The 24266-nt window shown below is 35.9% G+C and overlaps 1 protein-coding gene across 4 annotated transcripts in view; it reads right to left on the reverse strand.

The window, feature by feature from the left end:
• Positions 1-6410: 6410 nt before the first annotated feature.
• LOC114655426 (sodium-driven chloride bicarbonate exchanger-like) overlaps positions 6411-24266 on the reverse strand; it is a 326186-nt gene continuing 308330 nt past the window's right edge. For 3 of the 4 annotated variants that reach the window (XM_051930577.1, XM_028806403.2, XM_051930578.1), the window contains 5 exons: positions 23045-23218; positions 20257-20379; positions 17250-17317; positions 14959-15069; positions 6411-9125 (listed from right to left, as the gene is read on the reverse strand). In XM_051930577.1, coding sequence (XP_051786537.1) covers positions 9047-9125; positions 14959-15069; positions 17250-17317; positions 20257-20379; positions 23045-23218 — 555 coding nt within the window. In that variant the 3' untranslated portion in view covers positions 6411-9046. Of the gene's footprint in view, positions 9126-10167; positions 10207-14958; positions 15070-17249; positions 17318-20256; positions 20380-23044; positions 23219-24266 lie in introns of all 4 variants that reach the window. The other variant, XM_028806404.2, reaches the window with a different exon arrangement.

Raw genomic sequence — 24266 nt, forward strand, 5'->3', positions numbered from 1 at the left:
TATTTACTTTAAAATTAGTATATCTATATATTATTATTCTGTTTAGATGTAATATACATGCACAGCTTTATTCATTGTAGTTTAAAAAAATACAATAGCTTTTGTTTTTTTTTTCAAGTTTTTACAGGTAAAAAATATCTGATTATCAAATTGTACTTTACTGCGGTACTCAGTAAGATATGGCATACTATGTCATTACAAATTTGGCTAACTTAAAGTTATGACTTAGTAAAGTAAAAAATAATTTAATCTGAAAAGTTAAACAAACATTCTCCAAATGCTTTCAATGCTTGTAATAGCTGCCTTCAAAATATTGTCAGTATATATATATATATACTGTATATACTGTATATAGTGTATCATTTCACTAGATAAGATAATGTTGAGGGTAGCAGGCTGGTGAAGCGGTAGGTAGGGCTGCTGCCTCACAGCTCAAGGGGTCCGGCCTCAGTCCGTGTTGAGCTGACATGCTGTTCCTGTGTTTGTGTGGGGCTCCTCACGTGTCTCAGAAATGACTGTGAAGTTTAAAATTGGTTTGTGTGAGTGTGCCCTCCAAAGAGTGACGTTCTAGGACTTGGCTCCCTGCAACCTTATGTTACAATAGGTGGAAAAGTAGATTTTTTTTTCACGTTTTAAAGCATCAGCTTGTCTTAGGAAATTGAATGGAATGTGATTAGTTTTAAACACATCATGTTCTACATGCTCAAAAATTTACTTCATGCAGCATTAGTTTTTGTTTATAGATCTGAGATCTAAAAAGCCAAAACAGTATAACGGTTTGATTTTTGTTTTGTTATTATTAATTTAAACTGTGGATAGTACTGTACATGTTAGTGTGTAAAAAAAAAAAAAGCAAATACACATTTTTAATTATACACAAATGTTGCATATTCTAGCTACAATTAATATACTTCTCTAATATAGCTCTCCTAATAAAAAACATGAAAGCAACTATGCGGTATTAAATAAAATGTATTCCTTAAAAACAATTGCACTATTGCTCTGTACTTGTAAAGCGCTTTGGATGACGTTCTGTACCATTTAGAAGATGGTCAATAAACTGAAGACAGTTTGCGTTTGTTCATAGACAATACAAAAATGTCTGATATTAAATTTAAGTATTATTCAAAAAAATAAATTAAAAAATAATAATAACAACAAAAGAGTGCACGATTATTATTAAACCTGGCCTTGTTACCAAAAGTCATGCAGACTGGAGAATCAAAAATCAGTACAAATTACAGGAGTTTTATCACACAAGAGGTAACACACAAATTACAAATACATGTAAATAAATTTAAAAAATAGGAGATACATGTTAAAAAAAGAAAAAAAAAACAACAGACACACACATACACATTGAATAATTTACTGTTTCTTTCATGTGAAATACTAGAGACACTTTGATGAATTCAGACTGGAGCCTTGAAGACTGAGCCCGTTACTTTTAAAACTGAGCTGTTTGCTTTTTAGTTGTTTATTTGGTGTACACTTCACTTTTTCTTCAGTTTATTTTTATTTTCTATTGAATGATAACGTATTATAATTATCCAAATGTCAAAATTATTTTCTTGTGATATTGCACTTCCTGCTTACAATGATAATTAATTTGATTGTAAATTGCTTTGGATAAAGGTGTCTGCTCAATAAATGTAAATTAGGTCTAATTAAATGTACTTGCACATACATAATTTGATTCTTTTGTTGAAATAGTTTTTTCATCCTCCTGGGCCCTTTAAAGTTATTGTAACTGATGTAGAATAAAAAAACATAAATCTTAGAAGATGGAAATATTTGAATCAAGAGATTCATGCATATGATTGATTACTAATCAAGTCTGACAATGAAACAGCCATTTTGATTAAACAGTGTTTGAATAGATAGATAGATAGATAGATAGATAGATAGATAGATAGATAGATAGATAGATAGATAGATAGATAGATAGATAGATAGATAGATAGATAGATAGATAGATAGATCTTTATTGTCAATACTGTGGATGAGGAGAGAAACTGTAAGACTCAGCACACACAAGCGTTACAGTCAGCTTAAGCCAGATTATAAAGAATGACTCCCACAATCCTTTATTGTAAGTCGATTTGAGAATACGTAAGTACAGTTTTATAAACGACTGTTATTTATTTAGTGGCTGATAATGGCCACTAGGAAATTCAACCTTTAAAGGCTGTGAAATACTTTAGATAGCAGCCAGTAATATAAAAAAGAAAGTGAAAGTGACAGTACGTAACATGAGCCATTACAATTTACTAAGATTTGAGAATGATCTATAGTATGGAAGATGGCGACCAGGTATTGGCAATGTTGTACAGCTGGCTGTAATGGTCTGACGCCATTTGGGGGACTCATGAAGCCTAACACTCAGATTGTTAAGTGAAGTACAGATTTCTGGAGAAGGTGATCATCATCTTTTGCATGTCTTGTCACTAAGCTGAAAGTCCCCACTGTCATCTTTTTGCACTTTAAGCTAATATCAGACTTATTGCTAGTTTCTTGTTCTCTGGGTTTCATTCTTGATGAAGTGCTTATTTTTTTTGGAATAGTGCCTTGAGATATGGCGTGATGAGTTAAAACAAATACGGGTATATGTGCACACATGTGAACACAGTAAGTGCTTAGCTTTACTATGAATGCGGCTACAAAGTTGTATACCCACATCTCCAGGAAAACATCCATGTGGCACCATCCTTAAATGTAGTCATTCTAAAAAAAACTAAAGATACACAACACTTTAGTATTGCAAACTTTTAAAGTTTGTGAGATTCTGGGGAGTACAGGAATTTGAAATTTTCTCCTGAACAACTGATAATCCAGAGACTTGAGTTGTTCAACTTTTCTTCTATATAACTTTACTTTGTCTTGTGCGTGTGGAGTATGACACGCCAGCATCCACAAAAGAAATAAGTTGGCTAAAAAAAGGAAACAATTAAAGAAGAAATAAAAATAAAAGTGGACACAATTTCATTACAAATGTACAAATACAGGTTTAGAGATAACGTCCCCTTATAACCTCTTGTGAAAAGCCAGAAATCCGGGGATTTCCTTGGTTGATAAAAAATTTCTTTTGAAATACATTTGCTTTTTTATAGAAATTAAAGGTGACAAAAATTTTGAAAAATGTATTTATGGATAGTGTTTAGGAAATAGACAATAAATACGAGATTTGCTGGTACGTCACTGTAAACATGGGTGCGGAAGAGTGCTGACTCAATGAATGGACCAACACACTTGAAATTCGGCCGAAGGCTTGACAAACGGAAATGAAGGGTGAATGGAGAATTCCTAGAAATAGAACAAGATGGGTATGTGAGGGTGGCTATTGAGAAAAATGGCTGTGCTGAAAAAAATGATAACATATAGATTTGTACATTGTTTTTTCAAGCACCTAGAGACCGACCAAAGTTTGGATGCGGGTTTGTATTAGTAGTCAAAGTTGATGAAAACTCACATTTGGTTCAGGTTCAATTTATGCAAAATACACAGGTGAACACTTCCTAACTCGACCAAATATGAGACATTGCACTGGCTTTCAAGAAACTCTTAGTAATGATAAGACAGGGATAAGTTGAAAACCATCTCATTGTTCCTCTGAATTTTTATTGTTGTGTTACTTCCTGATTTTCTATTTTGGGGACAGAATTTGACACCTAACTAGGGCTTTCTGTTATTGCTGTCGGTCACCAAGTGGGTGAATGTGTATGCAGAGAATTGGTCTATGGGGCACAGACTGATGCAATCAGCTAGCTTTTTGAATATATAATATCTAATTTATGCTGATGAATAAAATCTTTACTCACAGATAAATTTAATTGCTTTAAATGCATAAATACTGCCATGAATTGCTTGTTTTATTTAAGGCAAATGTTAATATTACAGTGTCTGCCTCCAAAAGGCCAAAACAATGATGAAAGCTAATTCTCTGTAATAAGGCCTACACAGCCTAATCATATTTTTGTTTTTTTTCAGAATAGAATTAAAGTCTCCCTACAGTATATTTCACCTACACCTGCTTCACTAGTGACGGGTTATGCTAGTTCCTCTTTATGCTACAAGTACTTGCTTTTCAGAAAGTTGTATTCAAATAAAACAATTCAACCTCATTTGTAACTCTCTAAGTGCCTTCAGCATGGGAAAGGTGCTATATAAATAAAAAGTATTACTATTAATATTAGTCCATTGGAGTCCATGCCATAATTAAACATAATAACCGGGTCCATTCCTTAGGCCAAGGGTTAGAATGAGGTAGAAGTCTGTTTAATTTATTATTATTATTATTCAGTATTTGTTTCCTCTCGCATGATTTCTTTGCAGTTTTAGCTGGTAAATCCAGGCTACAACAAAAAGCCAAAGTGATGTACCCTACCACCTTTCTAAAGATGTGTGCAGTGCCCATAAGTGCAATGTTTTGCACTTCACTAGCTGATGGATGGCCTGGGAGCATCTTCAAGTTTTCATCATGATCTTTCTTTAATGTATCTAATTATTATTATTATTTTCAAGTATCAATATGCTTTTTTGAAAATTTACTTGTAATTTATTTTCTTTAAAGCTGGTATGACATTTCGCTGCTGCTTGTCATTGTTCCTGACACAAGTTGAGCGTGACTGACTTTGTACTCCATAAATCATGTTGGGAAATCCTCTCAGATTATCAGGCTAAAGGTTGAAAATGTACATTTAGTTTTACATAAAGCCATGACGTGCAGGACATTTGTGTTTTAGTTCATTTCAGAGTGTATATTTGAACAAATGGTTCCTTAAGACACTCCATGTGTTTCATCCAGTGTGGAAGAGTAGTTAATGCAGAGGACATAAAAACCACAAGCCTGCCAATTCAGTTCCTGCCTCTTCCTCTGCGTGTTACACTGGGTGAGAAACGTATCCTGTGTTAGGATTTAAATGGAGTTTCACCCCATTCCTTACTTTTTCTTCTTTTCCTTGCCTTTTTTGCCCATCCTTTTCTTTACAATTGAGATGAAAGGCCTTCATTTATCTTATCGGGTGCACTTCCAGCTACGGCTGTTACAATTAGTTATTCTCTTTTTTTTTTTTCCTTCCTTGTCTTTGGTTATTGGGTACATATTTGACATGAATTCTGAGATATTGAACCCAAGGAACGAGAATTTCACATTGATTTTGCAAGATTTGCAATGGTTATTAAAATGAAGTTTAAAAATGTCTAATCAGTGACACCTTTTTAGTTTGTTCATTGAGTGCCAGCTTTTTCATGAATTTGTGTTGGTCATTGCCATGGTGATCCATCCCACAGCCCAGGGGAGTGTGTGACGTGTGAAGTGTCATTCAAAATGCCGACATAAAGGTCTGCTCAAAGCTTTACTGAGCATCCAATATTAGAATTCTCAATCTGATTTCACGGCTGTTTGCTCTACAGTATCAGGTTTTTTGTGCAAAATATATTTCCTAGCTTTAGGCCTTTGGGTTAGCGTTCTTATTTGTTTATGCTCAGTCAACAGTCCTTTTGGGTTGGACTTGTGCCTGCTTTTTTGAACACATCTTTTCTTTCAATCCCATTTTAAAATTTTCACTGTCTCACCTTGTGTTGGTACCTTGGCAGTGTACTTGGATGATATGTAAGAAGTTAATGCAACCTCAACTCCTTGCCAAGACATTAATTGGAAACAAATTTGTGTAGCGGCTCTCCTATTAATATTACCTTTTTTTTAGGTTTTCATTGGTTTTATGTGCCCAATTTAAAATTTGTTTGCAGTGGCATTCTTTTAGGTTTTTGCTATTCGTTCATTATTGAGAGTTTCTGTAGTTGGTTATTAATTTTGTAGGTATTTTCCCTTGGTTTAGGGTTAATTTACTCATAGAGTTGTGTCTGCTCCTTAACTTCTCTGGTAACACTTTATAATAATTATCATCAATAAGTAGTTAACATGCATTTTTTAATGCTTAAAGATTCTTAGTTCAGGTACATTCAAACAGTTAGAAAAGTCATTCATATATTAGTAATGCTTTTTATTAACTTTCATTAATAAGTCATTAACTGGCATTACATAATGCTTCTTTACAGACGTTACAAATCATGTATTTATGAGTTTTAGACCTAATCTGAAGTCAGAAGTATTCATCCGATGTCAAAGTTTTATATTTTAAAAAATTGTAAAGTTTTAAAAAGTTATAAAGTTTTATTATTTTTAAACTTTATTATATTTACAAAAGTTGTAGCTGCATCTTTTCCAGGTTCCCAAAATTGAGCAATTACTGAATTGGCAAGGTAGGATTCAGCCAGAGTCAAACATGTAACAAAAGAAATTTCATTTTAACTTCATTTTAAAAAGGGTTAGTGAAAATTTAAAAAAAAGGAGCAAATCTCAGAAAAATCAGAAAAAACATTATTATACTTACAGAATAAAGGCAAAAAGGGAAAAAGGTTTCTTTTCGGCTTCATTAAAATCTTAGATTTCTTGTGTTAAACTTCACTTTTGATATTTAAAGGTTGTATTATTTCTCAATGCCAAATTTACGTAGGCTTCACTTAGTACATTCAATACGTTCTGTGCGTAGGGTTTAGTGAGAAGTCAAGCAAAATGACACCATTTATTGCCTAACAAAAAAGATTATAATATGCAAGCTTTCGAGGCAACTCAGGCCCCTTCTTCAGGCAAGATATAATCAACTGATGCTTGACTTCTCACTACATCCATAATGGCTAACACGGTACAACACCCTAGTGCGTAGGGTTTGAAACTGTTTCCCCTTCATGCCTTACCAACTGCAAGGCCGATTGTAAACTGAACTAGTCTGTAGTTAAAAGGGACACCATTTATAATTTAGCTTGTGTGGGTTATAATAGAAGCTCCCATTGACTATGTACTAATATATCGGCAAACATTTTAACATAACCTCAATGCACTGTATCTCTTTCTCTCTGACTAACTAACAAATGTCTCCTATAAAAGTGTCTCATGATTGGATTTAATTATTATATTCATTTTCCACTCTAATAAGTTTATCCTTGTTGTGTTTAATTTTTTTCTATTTATGTTGTGTTTATTAATTGCAGTTCAATTGTGATTACTATAGTTATTATTGTTAATTTTGTTGTATTACTTTCATTTTTTATTTAGGATTGGTATTCATTTAGTCGATTTAGAACTGATCCATTCATTTCATGGGTGATGGGAATTATGTTATCTATTGTAAGTCTGGTGTGTGTCTCCTCAAGTCCCAATCACAACAACCTATGTGTGCACCAATTGTTAAAAAATATAGATAAGAATTCTAACACATACCAGTCTTGTAAATCACTCAGTCAGTCATTTTGTAACCCACTTAGGCCTAAGTCGCCTTGTCATCCCAAGGCGTCATCCCAATGTACAATACTAATAGAAATAAATACTGTAGTTTTATACCCTGCTATTCAAACTTGGACTGGAGGCTTAAATAGTAAATGGGGTTTTATTTTCAGCTTAGGTGTTGTCTACAAGTGCTATTAAAAGGTTTGGCACATTTTCATTTTTGGCAGTGAAACTAAAAAAGCTTGCTGCAAATTCTCACTTTTGGCCAAAAAGTATAAAATAGATTTTGGATGGTCTCTGTAAGAAACTAAAAGTGCCAAAATTCTTGTGGAGATTTCTTTGCAATGTAGTTTAAGGAACAGGCGATTCAAGTTAAGACAGTCACTTGGATGGCTGCATATTAAGAGTTGTGTGGGGGAGAATGATTATTTTTCATAGTGAAAATGGAGAGCAGCAGCTGTGCGATATTTAACCTGACTTAAACATGAAGTATACAGTAGGAGTAAACTGTAAAGGGGGGGGGGGGGTCTTCATTTTGACTTCTACTTTAATCAAAAGAACTTTCACAAGATTTAGCATGTTTTTTTTTTTTTTGTTTTTGGCAGACATTCTAATGAAGCTCTCAATGTGTTGTTAGCTTTAGCCAAAAATGGAAAAGAAAAAACATTTTGGCCAGTCTCTAGAAGAAAATAAGAGTAGCAGAACTCTTTGGGAGTTTTTTTTTTTTCTTTCAGATGAATTAAGAGATAAGAATTTCAAAATATGAAAGTCACTTGGAAGTGCTCACATAGTGCTAAAACGTGTGTGAAGCCACAAAAGAGAAAAACAAGTTTAAAAAGCGAACTTAGAAGAAGATCAAAAAAACGTAAAGAGACAAAACATGAGTGTGAGTGTGGTGATACTAAACTCCTGACACTGGCTAAGCAGGAATACTCTTGTTTGGTGGACACTTCATCATACTGTACGGCGTATTTATTCTACCATTTTAGAATGTTGCAAGAAAATATTTTTTTTAAAAATCGAGCACTCCTGCATTATAAAGCTATTCATGCTTTTAATACCAATAAAGAGTAAATGCATGAAAAGAACTCTCCAGTGGTATTTATTAGCTGCACAAGTTTAAAAATGGTATGTTGATTTGGAGAACTTTAGAAGTTTTTTTTTTTATTTTTATAATATTTACTACAACAAGATTGATATTTGCCTTGCATTTTCTTATAGACTTTTGTCTTTTTTATTTTTCTTACATTTTTCAAGATTAAATCACAACTATCTAAAAAAAAGACAGCAATCTATAGTTCATTATCTTTTGGAAAAGTTAAACTATAAACCATACAAAATACATAACTATTTTGTTTAAAATAAACATCATTGAAATATTACATTTTTAAACACCTAATGCTATCATCTCATAAGAGGACTGTCTTTCCTGAATGATTATTTCCCTTCACCCCCCAGCAGGGAAGCTATGCCCCTTCAGTTGCTGGTATCATTTTACATTTTACATACACAAGAACTGAACAATTGTTTTAGCACTCACTGCTTGTACTCTAAAGAAGTAGTAGTCCAGGAATCATATTTGAATAAACAGCTTTACACAATATACATACAAAAGGACACAACAAAACTCACACGGCTGGTCGGATGTCCCCACCCGTCATGTCACGGTGGCACATTTGTTTTACCTCATGGGTGTGTATGTGTGTTTGTGTGTTTTTGGGTGGGTTGTGCGAGTGGACATCAGCGCTACAGAGGCTTAGATCACAGACACGTCTCCCTGTCCACGCCCATCTCTTCATCAGTGTTCTTCATCGTTCCTCTTTCGCTTCCAGTGTAAATGCTAGGGGGGAGAAAAAATAAGACACCATGTTAGTGAGTGTGCGACACAGCTGAAGTTTGCCTTGAACACATACAGCAGATATTAAACCTTTCAACTCACAATCTGAGACCTTTGTGCTTTAGCTCTAACTACTTTAGCTTCCTAATTGATATGAATACCCTTAATGGATTTTTACCATTTTCCAAAATAAAAAAAGACTATTCTAAAGGATGCTAGACTTAGTAGGAGTTATACTTAGTACAAATGCACAGATTCAGTATATTAAACTAATTGATACATATAAATTCATTGATTTGCAAAGTTGAGAGGTATAATAAGCAGCTGTTTTTAGGGGGTAGGAGAAGGGTGGCCAATGCCTGTGAAAACTCCAGTTCCTTTTAGTTTCTCTTCTGTTTTATTATTTGCCACAGCTACGGAATTTCCTTGCCATTAAGCTAGTAAAGAGGCTGAGGAACGCTTGAACAGAACTGAGTATTTCACAACCACTGCTGAGTTACATGAAAACTGCGTGTTAATCTGCGGCATGCAAGTGAAAGAAAACACAAGGTCTAGTCACAGGCAAACTTTACGGGAGGTTTTCAGAAAACTTTATGCCCATTAACCGCCTTTTTGTTTTGTTTCAAAAGCCACGCATTAGTATTTTTAGTCTAAGTCACATCTGTTTAAAAATAAACATGCGTATAAATAACCTCATTCTATAAAAAGCAAGTAGAAACAGAAACTGTATTATGCTAGAGACTGTTTAGCTGTGCATGATGCAAAGCAAGCATTTTCACAAAAATATTCAAAACACCAACTGGATAAAAAAAATGAATTTGCATGCTGCTTTTCATGGCAAACGATCACAGATCACAACTTAAAAAAAAAACCAATACATTAAAAAGCGAGCCAAGGCACTATATGGAAAGTATGCTTGATTCATCACACAGATATAAACAGCATTGATTAGGCAAAAACAGGTCTGCTGGTTTGAGCGTACGGTATTCAGAAATTTAAACAAGGCAAGAAAGAAGGCTCGGAGAAGAAGGGTAGAGGGCCTTACCTTTGGGAAATCAGCTTCTACAGAGGTTAGGTAAGGGAGCTTATGACAGAAATGGAATGAAAAATTAAGTCAAGGCGTGCATTAGCCAAGTCCCGCTCATTATCCATGAAGGGGTCTAGATAAATTTCAGCATCATGTTGTTAAGATAATATTTTATGTAAATATATATGGAACAAACATTAACTCTGCTAAACAAAAACAGCAGTGGGGCAATATGCATAAAACCAGAATGGGAGAAAGTAAATACAGTGGTGCCTTGTACTTCAAACGATTCTAACTTTGAATTTCCCAGAGTTCGAACGCTAAATTTGAGAGAAATTTGATCTGAAGTTCGAACGATGCTTCTACATTCAAACTGCGTGCGTAGTGAAAAACATGCAGCAACAGATGGCGCTTATGCAGTGAGAGTAAATGTCGTCTGTTGTGCGCCCGAGTCGTCTTTCGCTGTGAAAGCATCTCTTTGTGTGTTGTTAGTGCTTTTTTCACTTTATTTTTGCCATGTTTGGTTATATATATATATAACTCCTATCTATTAACCATGGCATCCACACTCCTCACTAAGGTACAGTAAATGCAATTTTCATTTTATTATGCAGCATTTTCATATTTTATTTTTTGTTTTCATGTTTTAATTTATTATTTGGAGAATTTGTGTTATTTTTACCATAAATTATGTGTATTTGCTGTTTAAGTTTATCGAAATGGGTATTGCTTATAGTCTGGGAATGGATTAATTCACTTTCCATTATTTCTAATGGGGAAAACTGATTCAAACTTTGATTGAAATGGCATCCTGAAACGAAATAAGTTCAAAGTACGAGGCAACAATGTAATTAGGTCTGCATGTCCATTTCACTACATACTAAAACTAGAAGGTAGTTTATCGGGCTTAAAATATAAAAAAAATTTAAAAAACAGATAGGTGTAGACCATAAAGAATACTGGATAGAAGAACTTCCCCTTGAATGTGTCCAAAATTCAGTAACACTTTAGTTCAGGTACTGCAAACACGCATCTATGTAACAAGACCTTAACAAAGGCTCCTTTTGGTCTTAATAACACTTAAAAAGCGTCAGTGAAGTAGACACACACCTCTGCAATCTGGCTTTCTAAACTAACGTCACTTTGGAGCAGTCAGAAGTGGATTACAGTAAGTGAGACAGATTTCCCTTGATATTGCCTGTATATCCTTCATATTCTTCAGTCATTGTACCAGCACGTCAAAGGCTCTTAATGTGCCACACCGAACAGAACTGATTAACAACTTTACTGATGTTTTATACGCACGAAGCTCTCAAGCATGTCATTCACTATTTAGCTGCAATAAATCTATGTCATTGATGTTGTTAATTCCTTTGAGAATTCCAAAGTCCTGGATTACACGGCACCTTCTCTACTCAAAGCTAGAGATGTTTAATCCAATTTAAGCAATGAGGAGGAAAGTCTCCTCAGTCCAAGAATGCAGTTGGCTGCTTATCTCTGCACAGCTTCTAATGCTGGAAAATTAGGAACAGTCTGAGCTCCTGGTGACTTTTTTTTAGGGCAAATCTTTTTAGCAGCCAGATATTTTTCAGCTCACTAAAAATATAGATAATATTTTCATTAAAAACAATCTTTAAATCTGTTTAGTGTTAGAAGACAAATGAAACTGCATGTGCTTATAGCGACTGCAAGTACTTTTTGCTAACGAAAATTCATTTCATCAGGGTTATTAAAAAAGGAGGCGTTGTACAGGTTATTGGTTTTTGGTGTTATAAAACCTCAAGTCTTTGATGCCTAATGAACTGCCTCATTTCTAAGCAAACATTTGGCTTTGGCTTAATTCAAATTGCTGAATAATGCATTCTGGGAAGAGATCCCAGTCAAGCTGACCTTTTGTTGACAGGATCTGGGGTGTTTGGGCATGTTTTCCTGACAGTTTTGTAATTTATTTTAGTGTTTATTTTGGCCCTTTCCTTTGTTTTATTTGTGTTTTGCTGTTTGCAGTGTTGACAAGGTCACTGGGTGCAATACGGTCACAATTCTATATTAAGTCCATGGCAAATAGACAGTCCTAGTCTGACAACATACACTGCCAGATAGGGAATGGCACTCTTAATGACAGCAATTTGGTGTTAGAATGAAAGAAAGAAATCTGAAAAGTACTGCCCTTTACTTGCAAAGTGAATTGGGATATTTGTCCAGTACAAAAGTTTCTATAAAATGCATTTCCTGATTTGTTACAGTATTTGGGATGCTCAGACAAATTGCATTGGTTTTTTTCTGAGAATTCTACCTACAGTATAATGCATCAAAACCAACACAAAATAACTTCATCTCTCAATCAAATACCTTCATTTTGCAAAACGTATTATATCTTTAAAATCTCTTTTAAGTAGATGACCCAGAAAGTAAACAGATACACTGTGTATCAAATTGATTCTAACATTACACTGTAAACTGGAATAAAAAACAAAAACTACAAAATATGGAAAGAGACAGTAATGTACAACAAGTATTAATGCTCTGTCTACAGTTAGGAACTTATCATGTACATCTACCCCTAGATAGTATCAGGTCAACCATTAGTTTTTTAAAATTTTGTAGAATTTTAAAATAAATAGACTTTCACTAAAATGTTGCTCCAATGCATTGTAACATTTTTTGATTATATTTACATTTTGGAGTAATATTTACATTTGATGAGCACTAAGCTTCACATACTAGAAAAAAAGCTGGAGGTTTTTGCCAGGCCCAGTGCCACAGTGGGCAAAACAGGGCATTGACACCTCAAATAAACTGTCTTGGCCCATCACTTATGAACAAATCTATTTTTAAACTCTTTACCTTACTTACTTTGTGCCTTAATGCTATGAACGGCACCTTTAATTCATTTAATTGTGCATCCCTTGTCCAAAATAATATTAATTTCGATTTTTTTGGGGGGATTTTCAGACACAAAAAATTCAAAGGTGAGACTTATTTTTTTCAATCAGAGGCTTCTCTGAAAATTTTTTAATTATTTACTGCAGTTTGTGCCATCATTTTGGGAAAATTGTGGGGTCCTTGTTGTTGCAATCTTTTTAATGATACATCAGGAGTGTACGACAGGTGATGTCATTGATGTGACTCTATTAAGGTCACCGTGTGCATTCCTGGATTATCTAAGATTGATTTAATTTGGGATTTTAGCAATTCTTATTTTAGTGACTCCTGGCATTTGAATCAAGCTCTGAACTTTTGACTTTGAGTTTTGGTTAGAGATTTGGTTTTCTAGACTTTTTGGTGACTTCCGGTGTCTGTTTTTTGATCACATCCTGGTCATCATTCATAACATTTTGCACTGCCCATCCTGGCCATCTGATCTTATCATCTGTCTGGCAATTAGAGACTTAAAAACCAATTCTATATTTAAGGACTCTACTGCTCGTAATTATATATCTATCTTATTAAGTGTGTAGGTGGAATGGTGGCTCTGAATTTAGGGATCTGCGCTGGCAAATGAAAGGTTGCTGGTTCAAATGCTGTAAGTGCCAGAAGTGACTCCAATTAAGTGTGCATTATTCATTTAGTGTATACTGTTTATTCACTTTTTATTTTTGTCTAATTTAATTTGCTTTTCCTTTGCATTTAACTTCTTTGACATCTTGTAAAGAACTTTGAGCTACATCATTTGTATGAAAATTTGCTATAGAAATAAATTTGGTTGTTGTTGTCTACCTTTTCAGTCAGAACTCCTAAAAGTTATTATAATAATAATAATTCTTTTCATTTATATAGCACTTTTCTCAGTACTCCACACAGGGAGATCCCGGGAATCAAACCCACAATCTCCTTACTGCAAAGCAGCAGCACTACCACTGTGCCACCTGTCATTGTCAGTGCCCAAATAAGTAACCCTATGACATTAAAAGAGAAACATTGGTGCAGTGTACGCTCTCATCGCTCCAGTTCTCATCAACGTTATGTTACATTGAAGTGCTACAAGCAGGAATTAAAACAGTTTTCAATCTTTGGCAGTAATTTCCCAGCATTCATAGAATATTTATGGGGTACACTACATTTTATTTTTGGCAATTTTGTTTCTGATTTAAGTATGTACCGTTTACTTAGCATGCGAATGGCGATCAATAATTTTGAGAGATAAAGATGTTCCACACATGGTGTGCTTATTTTGCTTTAGCATTTTATAAAGACATCCAGACGATCAATTAATCTGTTAAGGCAGGTGAATGTTACTTTTATTTTCCTGGAGAGGTTACTAAGAAGATAATAAAATATCAATTAATATCAATACATAAAGATGTGACTATTTTTAATACCAAACCTTACTAGTGAGTATTCAGTGTTATTGCACTGTTTATTGGCCCTGAAAATAAAAGTAAAAAGTAAAGTAACACAAAATTTTTTAATGGTCTTCTTTTGCTTCAATTCTGCAAAAAACATCAATCTTATCTGTTTTTAGAGATGGGGGTTCTGGAAGGCACTTCGGTTTCTTGAAAAGCCAGCAATAAAATGCTTGGCTTTAGGATGGTGTCCTTTGCAAGAATACTGCAGAGAGAGGTGTTGGTCCCTGCTGTTTACTTGGTGGCACTACGACATTGTGCGTGATTCTAGTTAACAGACTGTGGGGAAAGGCTCAGTGTGGGTCACCCTTAGTCAAAGGGCTACTAGGGATCAAAAGACATGATAAGTGCCAACCATGCTTTTCACTTTTGCATTATTTCCACTGCAATTATTTCTCTTGTTTGAATACAGTATATGCAGGACAACATGATTTCAAAATGATAATGATACATAAATAATAAAAACCTTTTAGATGGCACATCTTTGATCTTAGAGTTGTCTGTATTCATTGCAAGTGTCTTCCAGACAGAGGTTTTGGCCATTTCATCAGAAATGTTCACAGTGGAAGGATCATCCCTAGAAAAGAAAACAACACACAACAACTAAAAAATAAAACCGCACTGATGTGACAGCTGACACAATTGCTAACATGTAAATGGCTCCAGGGTGCAATTATGGGCAAATGGTTTGCATGTTCTTCCTATGATGACATAGGCTTACAGTCTGGGATGACAAAAGCAAAAAGCATCCACAGTCAAAGGAGGTGTTATGGCAAATTTTGCAAGAAGTCTGGAAGAATTGAAGACAGAATTGCTTGACGAAATGATAAAATGGAAGACCAAAACAAATTGCTTCAATTTTTTTAAGGGAGGCCACCCAAAATAGTGACTTGCAATACTCTTGTTACTTTTTATTGTATTCATTTTACTATTTTACTAATTTTTGTATTTTCTCAATCAAATAAATACTGAACAGATAGCTACAATTACAAATAATTTTCCTAGGTAGATTAAGACTGCAAAAATGCATAGAGCGGAGAAGGTGATGGGCCATAACTGACCCTGAGGTATTGCTACAGCCAGCAATCAAGCTCATTGGAAAGTGATCACCATGTCTCCTGATGCTGCTGGGATAAGGTTCTACTCTCTCAAGCCCATGAATTTGATTAGGATTGGGTTTGAGAATATTAAATTATATATTATAAAAGGTATTCAAGGTAGGGACCAGCATTGCAGCTGATGGCCAGCAGAACTGATGTTAACAGGGAGTGCCCCATAAGTAATAATTCCAGGAGCACAGCAGGACAATGGAGGATGGTTACTAATTTAATAGATTTTCCCCCAGTTCAACAGATAGCACCAGAGAGGAATCACAGTACAGGATGAGTCAAAATTATGTTAACATTAATGGTACTGCTATGTATATACTTATATACAATTTTTGTAGACAATTTATGTGCCACATATGGTACATGTGTTGAACATGATGGTGAACAGGCTGAGACATTCCTGTAATCATCTTGCACATATGAAGTATGTTTTGTGAATAAATTGTTTCCGTTATTCAAATGTTAACATAATTTTGACTTACCCTGTATATGTGGCCTCCTGCTATGCATTACAGTGGCCAGACAATCTGCATGTTACCTTACTCTTTAGATGTGTGCTGAGCCTCAGAACTTCAGGTATATCATCTAAAGTCAGAAGGGGGTATTCTAAGAGGAGTGACATTGGAAATGAGTGGGGGATGTACTGTATACCCCAGAAGTAGTAATTGGTCAGGGCTTAAAAACTCATTCAATGGCCTCTTGGTGAGAAGGACAAGGATCTAACAGGTTGGAGGAGAAAAACATGTGGATGATGATATAAGAAGGCTCAGTATATTGACAGTGTATCCTACTTGTGCCTATATATACTGTATGTGGTTCCTTATATGGTGATAGCATTTCGTTCCTAGCGTAGCCACTACAGGTGCCTCATAAGCTTCAAACAGGTATTTAACTGATACACATAAAGTATTAAACTTCAAGATTAAATACAAATACTCTGACTTAGTTAAGACTGCAGCCTTAACTAATTGAGCATCAGCAAAAATGAATATATATGTTTTCCATCACAATAGACAGATAATGATAGGCACTATATAATTGAAGGTGCTATATATAGATGTGAGAGAACCGTATATAGGCAATGTAAGCTAAGAAAGAGTCCTGGACTGTAGATCAGTCCATCACAAGGCCATATTAAACGTAGTGTGTGATGTAATACATCTGGTAACCTCCCTAATGAATTTGCAATGATATTGATACACATCAGTAATGTGTATAAAAAATGTAATGTATATAAGAGTCTGAGGATTGTTGTAATTTGTTAGGTTATAAGATGCTCCATCTGCTGTCTCAATTACTGTGTGTTTTGTGCTTGTTTTCACTTGGAGAAGCATTCTCAAAATGAATTGGGAGTAATGTACCTGTGGCTGTTCTAGATTTCTTGATTAAACATTCTCATGGAACACGCTGAAATGTCTGTCTTGGTTCGGTGGTGTGTTAATCTGATCAGCACCCAACTGTATCAGTAAGTGCATTCACCGTGCAGACATATGCGTAATTTGACTCAAAGTTCAAAAACTCTTCATAGCAAAAGCATGTAAGCAGCCCACAGGTGAGATACAGTCCCAACACCAATGTGATGCCATGGTAATTTCTTGTGCTGCTCATGATGTTTACTCCCTTTGTTTGTTTTAAAATGAATTCTTACTTGAAGGATCCTTCCAAAGGTAAATGTACAATTCCTTCTTCTTCCATCGCCAGCATACTTTGCTCCTCCTGTGGAAAGATATTCCTATCAAAATGAATGCCATAAGCAAAAGTAGCTCACTATTTAATTTCCAAATTCTCATTCTCTGACAATCTTAATAAAATTATACATTTAATTCTATATTGTGCCTTTTGATCAGAAAATAGTCAAATGTGGATCATCATTATACTGAAATTAAAACAACAGAACGGGCACATTTGGTGTCTTAGTCAGAATCACATTGTTGTCAGTAGGTCTTTAATTGTAGTGATGTCAAAGTCTTTAACATTGTGAAAATATTTACTGCTGGTGGGTTAAAGTACAGTAAAACATTCAAATTTCAAAACCAAGCAAAGGCACAGAGAAGACTTTCCTAAGGTACACCAGGGGGGAGGCCTTGGGAGTGGCAGGGTGACTTACCCTACTTCTTACAATATCAGTCAGGAAGACCCCAATCTGGAAGAAGATTAGTAACTCCACCTCCATCCTTTCCCATTCTGGTCTATTCAACTCAGAACCCCACATCGACAGGAAGCGAGCATCTTTTGCAAGAGCACAGACTGAGGGAGGATCTCTCGGCTCTGAATGAGGTTTGCATTGTCCACTCAGTCACCCATGTGTGTCAGAGGATCACTTTCCAGGTTCATCAGAGGTATGTAATACCACTCTGAGATGAGAGGGGATGCTAACAGTAATGACTCCTACTTGCTTCACAGCACTGAGAAGACCACCAGTGATGGCAACTGACCCCACCCCTTCCAGTCCACAACCTATAAAGCCTGAGTGTCTGCGGAGTTAGGCATCTGATTTAAGTAGTGAAATAACTGCGAGATGCAGCCCCACCAAGCCAGACATGCTCAACTGAGCTATAACAGCAGATCCTGGATGGCTGTATTACTTTTGTTTTATTATTTGGTGCCATTGTGGGCCTGTTTTTAGATATTAAACAGGGTGACCTGACTGGTACCCAAACATTTCCTTGGACTCAGTTATTATTTACTACTTGATCACAATCCTTACTTTTTATCTACCACCTTTGTGCCATTTTCCTAATAAACAGGATCATCACACTGAAGTCCTAGCCCTTTGTTATTTCCCTTGTGTTCTCATTTTGTTACATCATGTCCTGTCCCTTGTGGTCACAAAGAATTAAAAATGGACGGATGAATAAATTTGTTATGCTGCAATCCAAATCTTTTCCCTTTGTGTACACAAAGCATAGCATAATGCAGCCCATTGTAAGAGCAAATGCACTACAAACAAGAATGTAATTCAGTATGAAAAAAAACAAAGTGAAAATAAAATGCGATATAAAAACACACAAATGCAATGCAATACAAACACACATATCCAAGAAATACAATCTGATGTAAAAAAGGAACAGCTCAAAAATGCGAAAGTTAAGTCAAAAAGCAATAGAAGAAAAATGTAATACAATGAAAATAATAAAATGCAACATTAAATCTATGATCAAAATAACAGTAGGGATTCAAACTCTTTGAACAAACCATGGACAGAGTTTAATGGGTGGCTGGATATTGGATTCACAATGCTATTTCGAGAGTAAGTCAATAATAAACTTTTGTGATTGTTTTGTTTAGTTTGGCCGTGCAGCTTTCCTTGCTCGCATGTGGAAACATGGTGTGTCAGTGCTCATGCTGGTAACGTTTCAACCTTCATCAGTCTGCTTCTCTTGTTATTCTCTAGTAGTAAACATGGCCACTCCGCTCTCAGTTTTGTCTGACAATTGCTAAGCACAGAGAGAAGGGACAGGACATCTACATCCACTACCGATGACAACATTGTGCAAGTTGTATTTTGCAAAGTTCAAACTGACAGTGTAATTTTTTTCTAGTTTTTTTTTTTATAAATATGATAATTAAATCTACCTTAGACTACCCTAAGTAATTCTCTCTGGCATGTCACCTACCCTTAAAACAAACATAGAAACATCCTGTACTTCATATATTACTGCTTAGTTTATTGTTTCAAATTTAGCTTGAGAAAGGTCACTTCAACTTGTACATTTTGTAGTCAGCATTCTCCTTTCTTACATGTACTTATTTTGTCACATTTACAATAAGAAGTCCAACAGATTTAAAAAAAGGCTTTCTGTTGCGTAAATATCGTTAATGGCCTTTGTGTATTTTTTTCATAATTGTCAAGTTTTAGAAGTGAGATTTCATTTATATTGTAACTTTATATCATGAACATTTTATGATATCCATCCATCCATTTTCCAACCCACTGAATCCGAACACAAGGTCACGGGGGTGTGCTGGAGCCAATCCCAGCCAACACAGGGCACAAGGCAGGGAACCAATCCTGGGCAGGGTGACCAACCAACCAACCACAGGACACACACACCCACACCAAGCACACACTAGGGCCAATTTAGAATCGCCAGTCCACCTAACCTGCATGTCTTTGGACTGTGGGAGGAAACCGGAGCACCCGGAGGAAATCCACGCAGACACAGGGAGAACATGCAAACTCCATGCAGGGAGGACCCGGGAAGTGAACCCGGGTCTCCTAACTGCGCTACCACTGCGCCACCGTGCCGCCCCCATTTTATGATATTTGACTGGGAATTCTGATGTAAATAGCTGAGCAGTTGTAACTCTAAAGAGCTGTGAATATTTTTTAAGGTTTGTATGGCCCTATCCCCCAAACCCACCCCCAACCCTAAATGTCAAACTCCACCCATGCTGGTTACCCCAAAGCATGTGGATGGTAGTAGCAGTTTTTTTATAAATAACTTGAGAATATGGGTGTTCAGACTTCTCCTGTGGAGTATTGAGAGATTAATGAAGTGCTATTAGTCAGCGAACGGCTCAGTATGAAGGCTTCGACACCACAGGGGATTGAAATTCAGAAGATGTGTAGAGTGTCGGATATAAACGGCCCCATGTCATCAACATACTGCCAGAGGAAATGCACACCAACACCAAGAAGGCTCCTTCCTTACCTCTTTCTGAGCATCTTCCAGCTTTTTCTTCTTACTCTCTGGCATTAAGTCGTCCAGCCAGCTTAGTTCCCTCTTTGTAAAAATGAAATCCATCAGTTTTCGAATAAACACTAAGGCCAAAACCTGCAGTTGAAATAGAAAGTCATGATGATCATGATTTCATTTTGACTGTATTTATCCAAATCAAAACAAGCAAATGAGGTAGCAGACGGAGCATGTTACAAGCTAACGAATCAAAATCATCATCAGCCACTGGTGTATGTTTAAGTTTTTATGGAAACTTCTCACAAATATCCATATAATTACATATGCTTTAACGTCTATACTATTAAAAAACACTGTTTTTATTACTGGGCCAAACAGAACACCATTGGTCTGTTAAACAGCTGTTTTCTGCCTTGCACCTGGTGACACCCAAAAAGATTCTAGACCTGAACTGGATTTAGCAGGTTTACAAAAAGAATTTTATATGATGTTACTTTTATTGCCACTGTGACAATATAAATCATGTAAATGCCAGACTTCTTTTTCTGTTGTGTCTTGGTTACTCTGCTTACATTTCAGTTAATGATTTCCCTGCTTAATAGACCATGTCCTTCAAGCCAGCCAATGCCGTAGAATTAAATTTGCTCAGTAACCTACTTTGGTCATTGACAGAGGTAGCAGTAGTAGTTGTACTCTCTCAGGGGTCTGTCCTTGTTGACTTACTGTCAGAAAACAAAGTACATATAAGAGGTGAATGCTCCACATGGAGGGAGACACTGTCCTCAGACTATTACTTTTTCTCATTTACATTAATGACACTGATTCCGCTATAGTTGGTAAATTTGTGAAATTTCCAGATGATACTAAAATAGGAACAATGGCAGACAATGAGGAGACAGCAAAGATAATTCAAAAAGACCAGGACATGCTTCAAAACATTTCGGCACACTTGAAAAATGCAGTTCAATGCAGAAAAGTTTAAAGTGCTACACATAACCAAAAAGATATATCAATTATATATACAAGATGGGAAACACTGTCGTACAGGAAGCAACCTCTGGAAAGGATTTAGGGGTTTATGTTGGCACAATATTTTCAGCATCTAAAAAATGTGCAGAATCAATGTAAAAGACAGATAAAATGTTAGGTTACATCATAAAAACAATACATTATAAATCAAGGGATGTTCTGCTTTGACTATATAATACACTAGTGAGACTGCTATAAGAAAGACATAGCAACACTGTGCAGAGGAGCGCAACCAGGTGCATCATGGGACTTAAGGACATGTCATACTGTAAAATTACAGAGAAGTAAACCTGTTTAGTCTCGAACAGAGGAGACTTCATGGGAATCTAATTCAGGTCTTTAAAATTCTCAAAGGCACTAGTAAAGTAGATCCAGCAGAATTCTTTCAACTTAATGGTGAATCACATACTCTAGGACAGCAGTGGAAAATAAGGGGAAGTACATTTACGACTGAAGCCAGAAAGCACTTCTTTATGCAAACAGATGTGGGAATCTGGAACAAAGTATGGAGACATGGAGTTGAAGCAGAAACCTTGACAACCATGTAGAAGTATCTGGATGAGACATTACGACAGCTTAGCTATTAGCTAACAAATGAACCTGATGGACTGACTGGCCTCCTCTCATTTCTTATGTTCTTATGTAGTATGTTTCAAGTATGGAGTAAAGGGAAATTCTTGCTTGCAACACATCGCCACTCTCTGGTGCCATAATGAACAAGAATTTGCTAAAATGTTATCAAAACAACATGTTGAATATTTTATTCACAAAAGTGTTTTCCAGAAATGGCTTACTTAATATTTTAGTAAAAATACATGTGGACATTGTGGCATTCACCTGGACAACTTGACAAGAATATACAACTAAGTAATATGACATTTTATTTCATGTTTTTGACATTGTTAGCTGTTGTCCAACATTGCTCAGCATAGACGCCTGTTAAATCAAAAACTTTGTTATCTCTGTTCTCCATGACAACATGTCAGGTCAGGTTGGGGAGCATGCACTGGTTCAGTGCGTTGCAACAACCCGGGATCCCAACTGGCAATCACCCAGGTAGATACGCTGCCCATTCCCACCCACCGGAAATGACCCTCTATCTGCCACAGCCAGGTGTTATATGGGCATTCCCTTGGCCTGGTCCAACCACTTGGGTCCTCAACAATGAGGATCCTGTGAGCCGGATCACCCTTGGGGAATCGCACCACATGGCCGTAGTGCCGTACACAATGCAGGTAATGTGCCTCATTTGGGACTCTATGAGCAACCGCTCATTCGACACAACGTTAAACCAGCAGTACCCAAGAATTCTCCGAAAAGCACGAAGTATCAAAGGAGTCCGGTCTTTATCTCAGGTCCCTGGATAGTGTCCATGTCTCCCAACCATATAGCAAAACAGGAAGCACCAGGACTCTCAAGACTTGGACTTCCACCTTTTGCATACATATCGGGAGTGCCGCACACCCCTTTCTAGTGACCTCATGAACCCTGATGCTGTCCCAACCTGTCTACTGACTTCTTAGGAAGAGACCCCAGAGACATGAATGTCATGACAACATGAGATCAAAGATCTACATGGGGTAAGTAACACATAAAAAAATATATCACTTTTAGGTGGAATATTCCTTTAAAGGTTTTAAGAGTGGAATTATTTAAATTAAAGAATTTAAATGAAGCTGCTTTTCACAGTGTTACGCTGACTGCTTATTATGATGTGGTACATAAGTCCACATTAATATTATCTTCTTAATAAAACAGGTAACAAAACATTTACCATCATTGGAAACACAATTGCTGCTCTTGACGTCTTTATTACCCAAAGGAGAATCAGGCAGGACAACTGGATCACAGTAAACAAATGGACTTTCCTTAAAGGAACATGCCGCAGGTAGATAAAGTCTGGTTGGTGCTTTGCAGGCATTCCGAAGAGTTTTAATCGATCAAAGAGCTGAAAAGTAGAGAAGAAATAAGTCATAAAATAATATATAAAATACTGAGACTGGGAAATATGAAGGCTTCTGAACTTAATACATGTTTCACTATCTTTATAGACAAATACACAGTTGTGAGTATGTGAAACACAGAGTTTATTCTTGTATTATTATTTATTTATTAATTATTGTATGATTTATTTATATTATTTGTCTTCTTTTTAAAGCTATTGAGTTAATAAAGTTATTATAATAATCATAACCTTTATGCCTTTTTTCATATAAACAACTGTAAACCTACTTTTTCCCACCCTTGTATGTATAAAGAAAACTGCTGTTGTATTAAGTGCACCGAGTATGAAGATTACAGTTAATATCTACTGTAACTTATCCCTTAATTTCTGATCTGTTTTTGGCAAACTACAACCACAAGATGCAATTCATGAATATTTTTACTTGTTTTTAACTAGCTACTAGTAATTCATCAAAGTGTTTTTAATGTTAAACATACTGCGTTTTGCAGGTAACCGAATATCTTCTTTGAAATTCACCGTGCAGCCCATTTAAGCTGATGTCACATTACGCATCTTCTAGTTGTGGGGTATGTCAGCTTTTCTATCCACACTCTCCAAGCGCATCTTTGAACCATGTGAATTTAAATGACTGAAAATCGCTATATCGATAAAAGCCATGTCACATTTATCGACTGAGTACTGACCTTGCAGCTTTTTTGACAGCCAGCTGCATGCTGCCTGACTGAGCTGGTGCTGTACAAAGGGCTAATAGCTGTGGCAACTTCAGCCACAATCTCTGCCTCATGGTAGGTAACTCATAAGACGTCAGACAGACAAACTTAAACTTCTCTTCTGTTTGTGAGATCCAAAACACCCACATGCCTTATTCCTGATTGCCGTTTTCCATACATTGTACTTTTGGATGAGCCTTCATTGACTGTCAGCTCTCATGCACACACAGCCCACCACTACGTATGAAGACAAAATCAAAAACTGTTTGATTTTATTGGCATAAGATGCAGACAAGTTTGAGTGAGTCATTTCACAGGAG

Source organism: Erpetoichthys calabaricus, chromosome 8 (assembly GCF_900747795.2).
Source record: "Erpetoichthys calabaricus chromosome 8, fErpCal1.3, whole genome shotgun sequence".
Taxonomy (NCBI): Eukaryota; Metazoa; Chordata; class Cladistia; order Polypteriformes; family Polypteridae; genus Erpetoichthys; species Erpetoichthys calabaricus.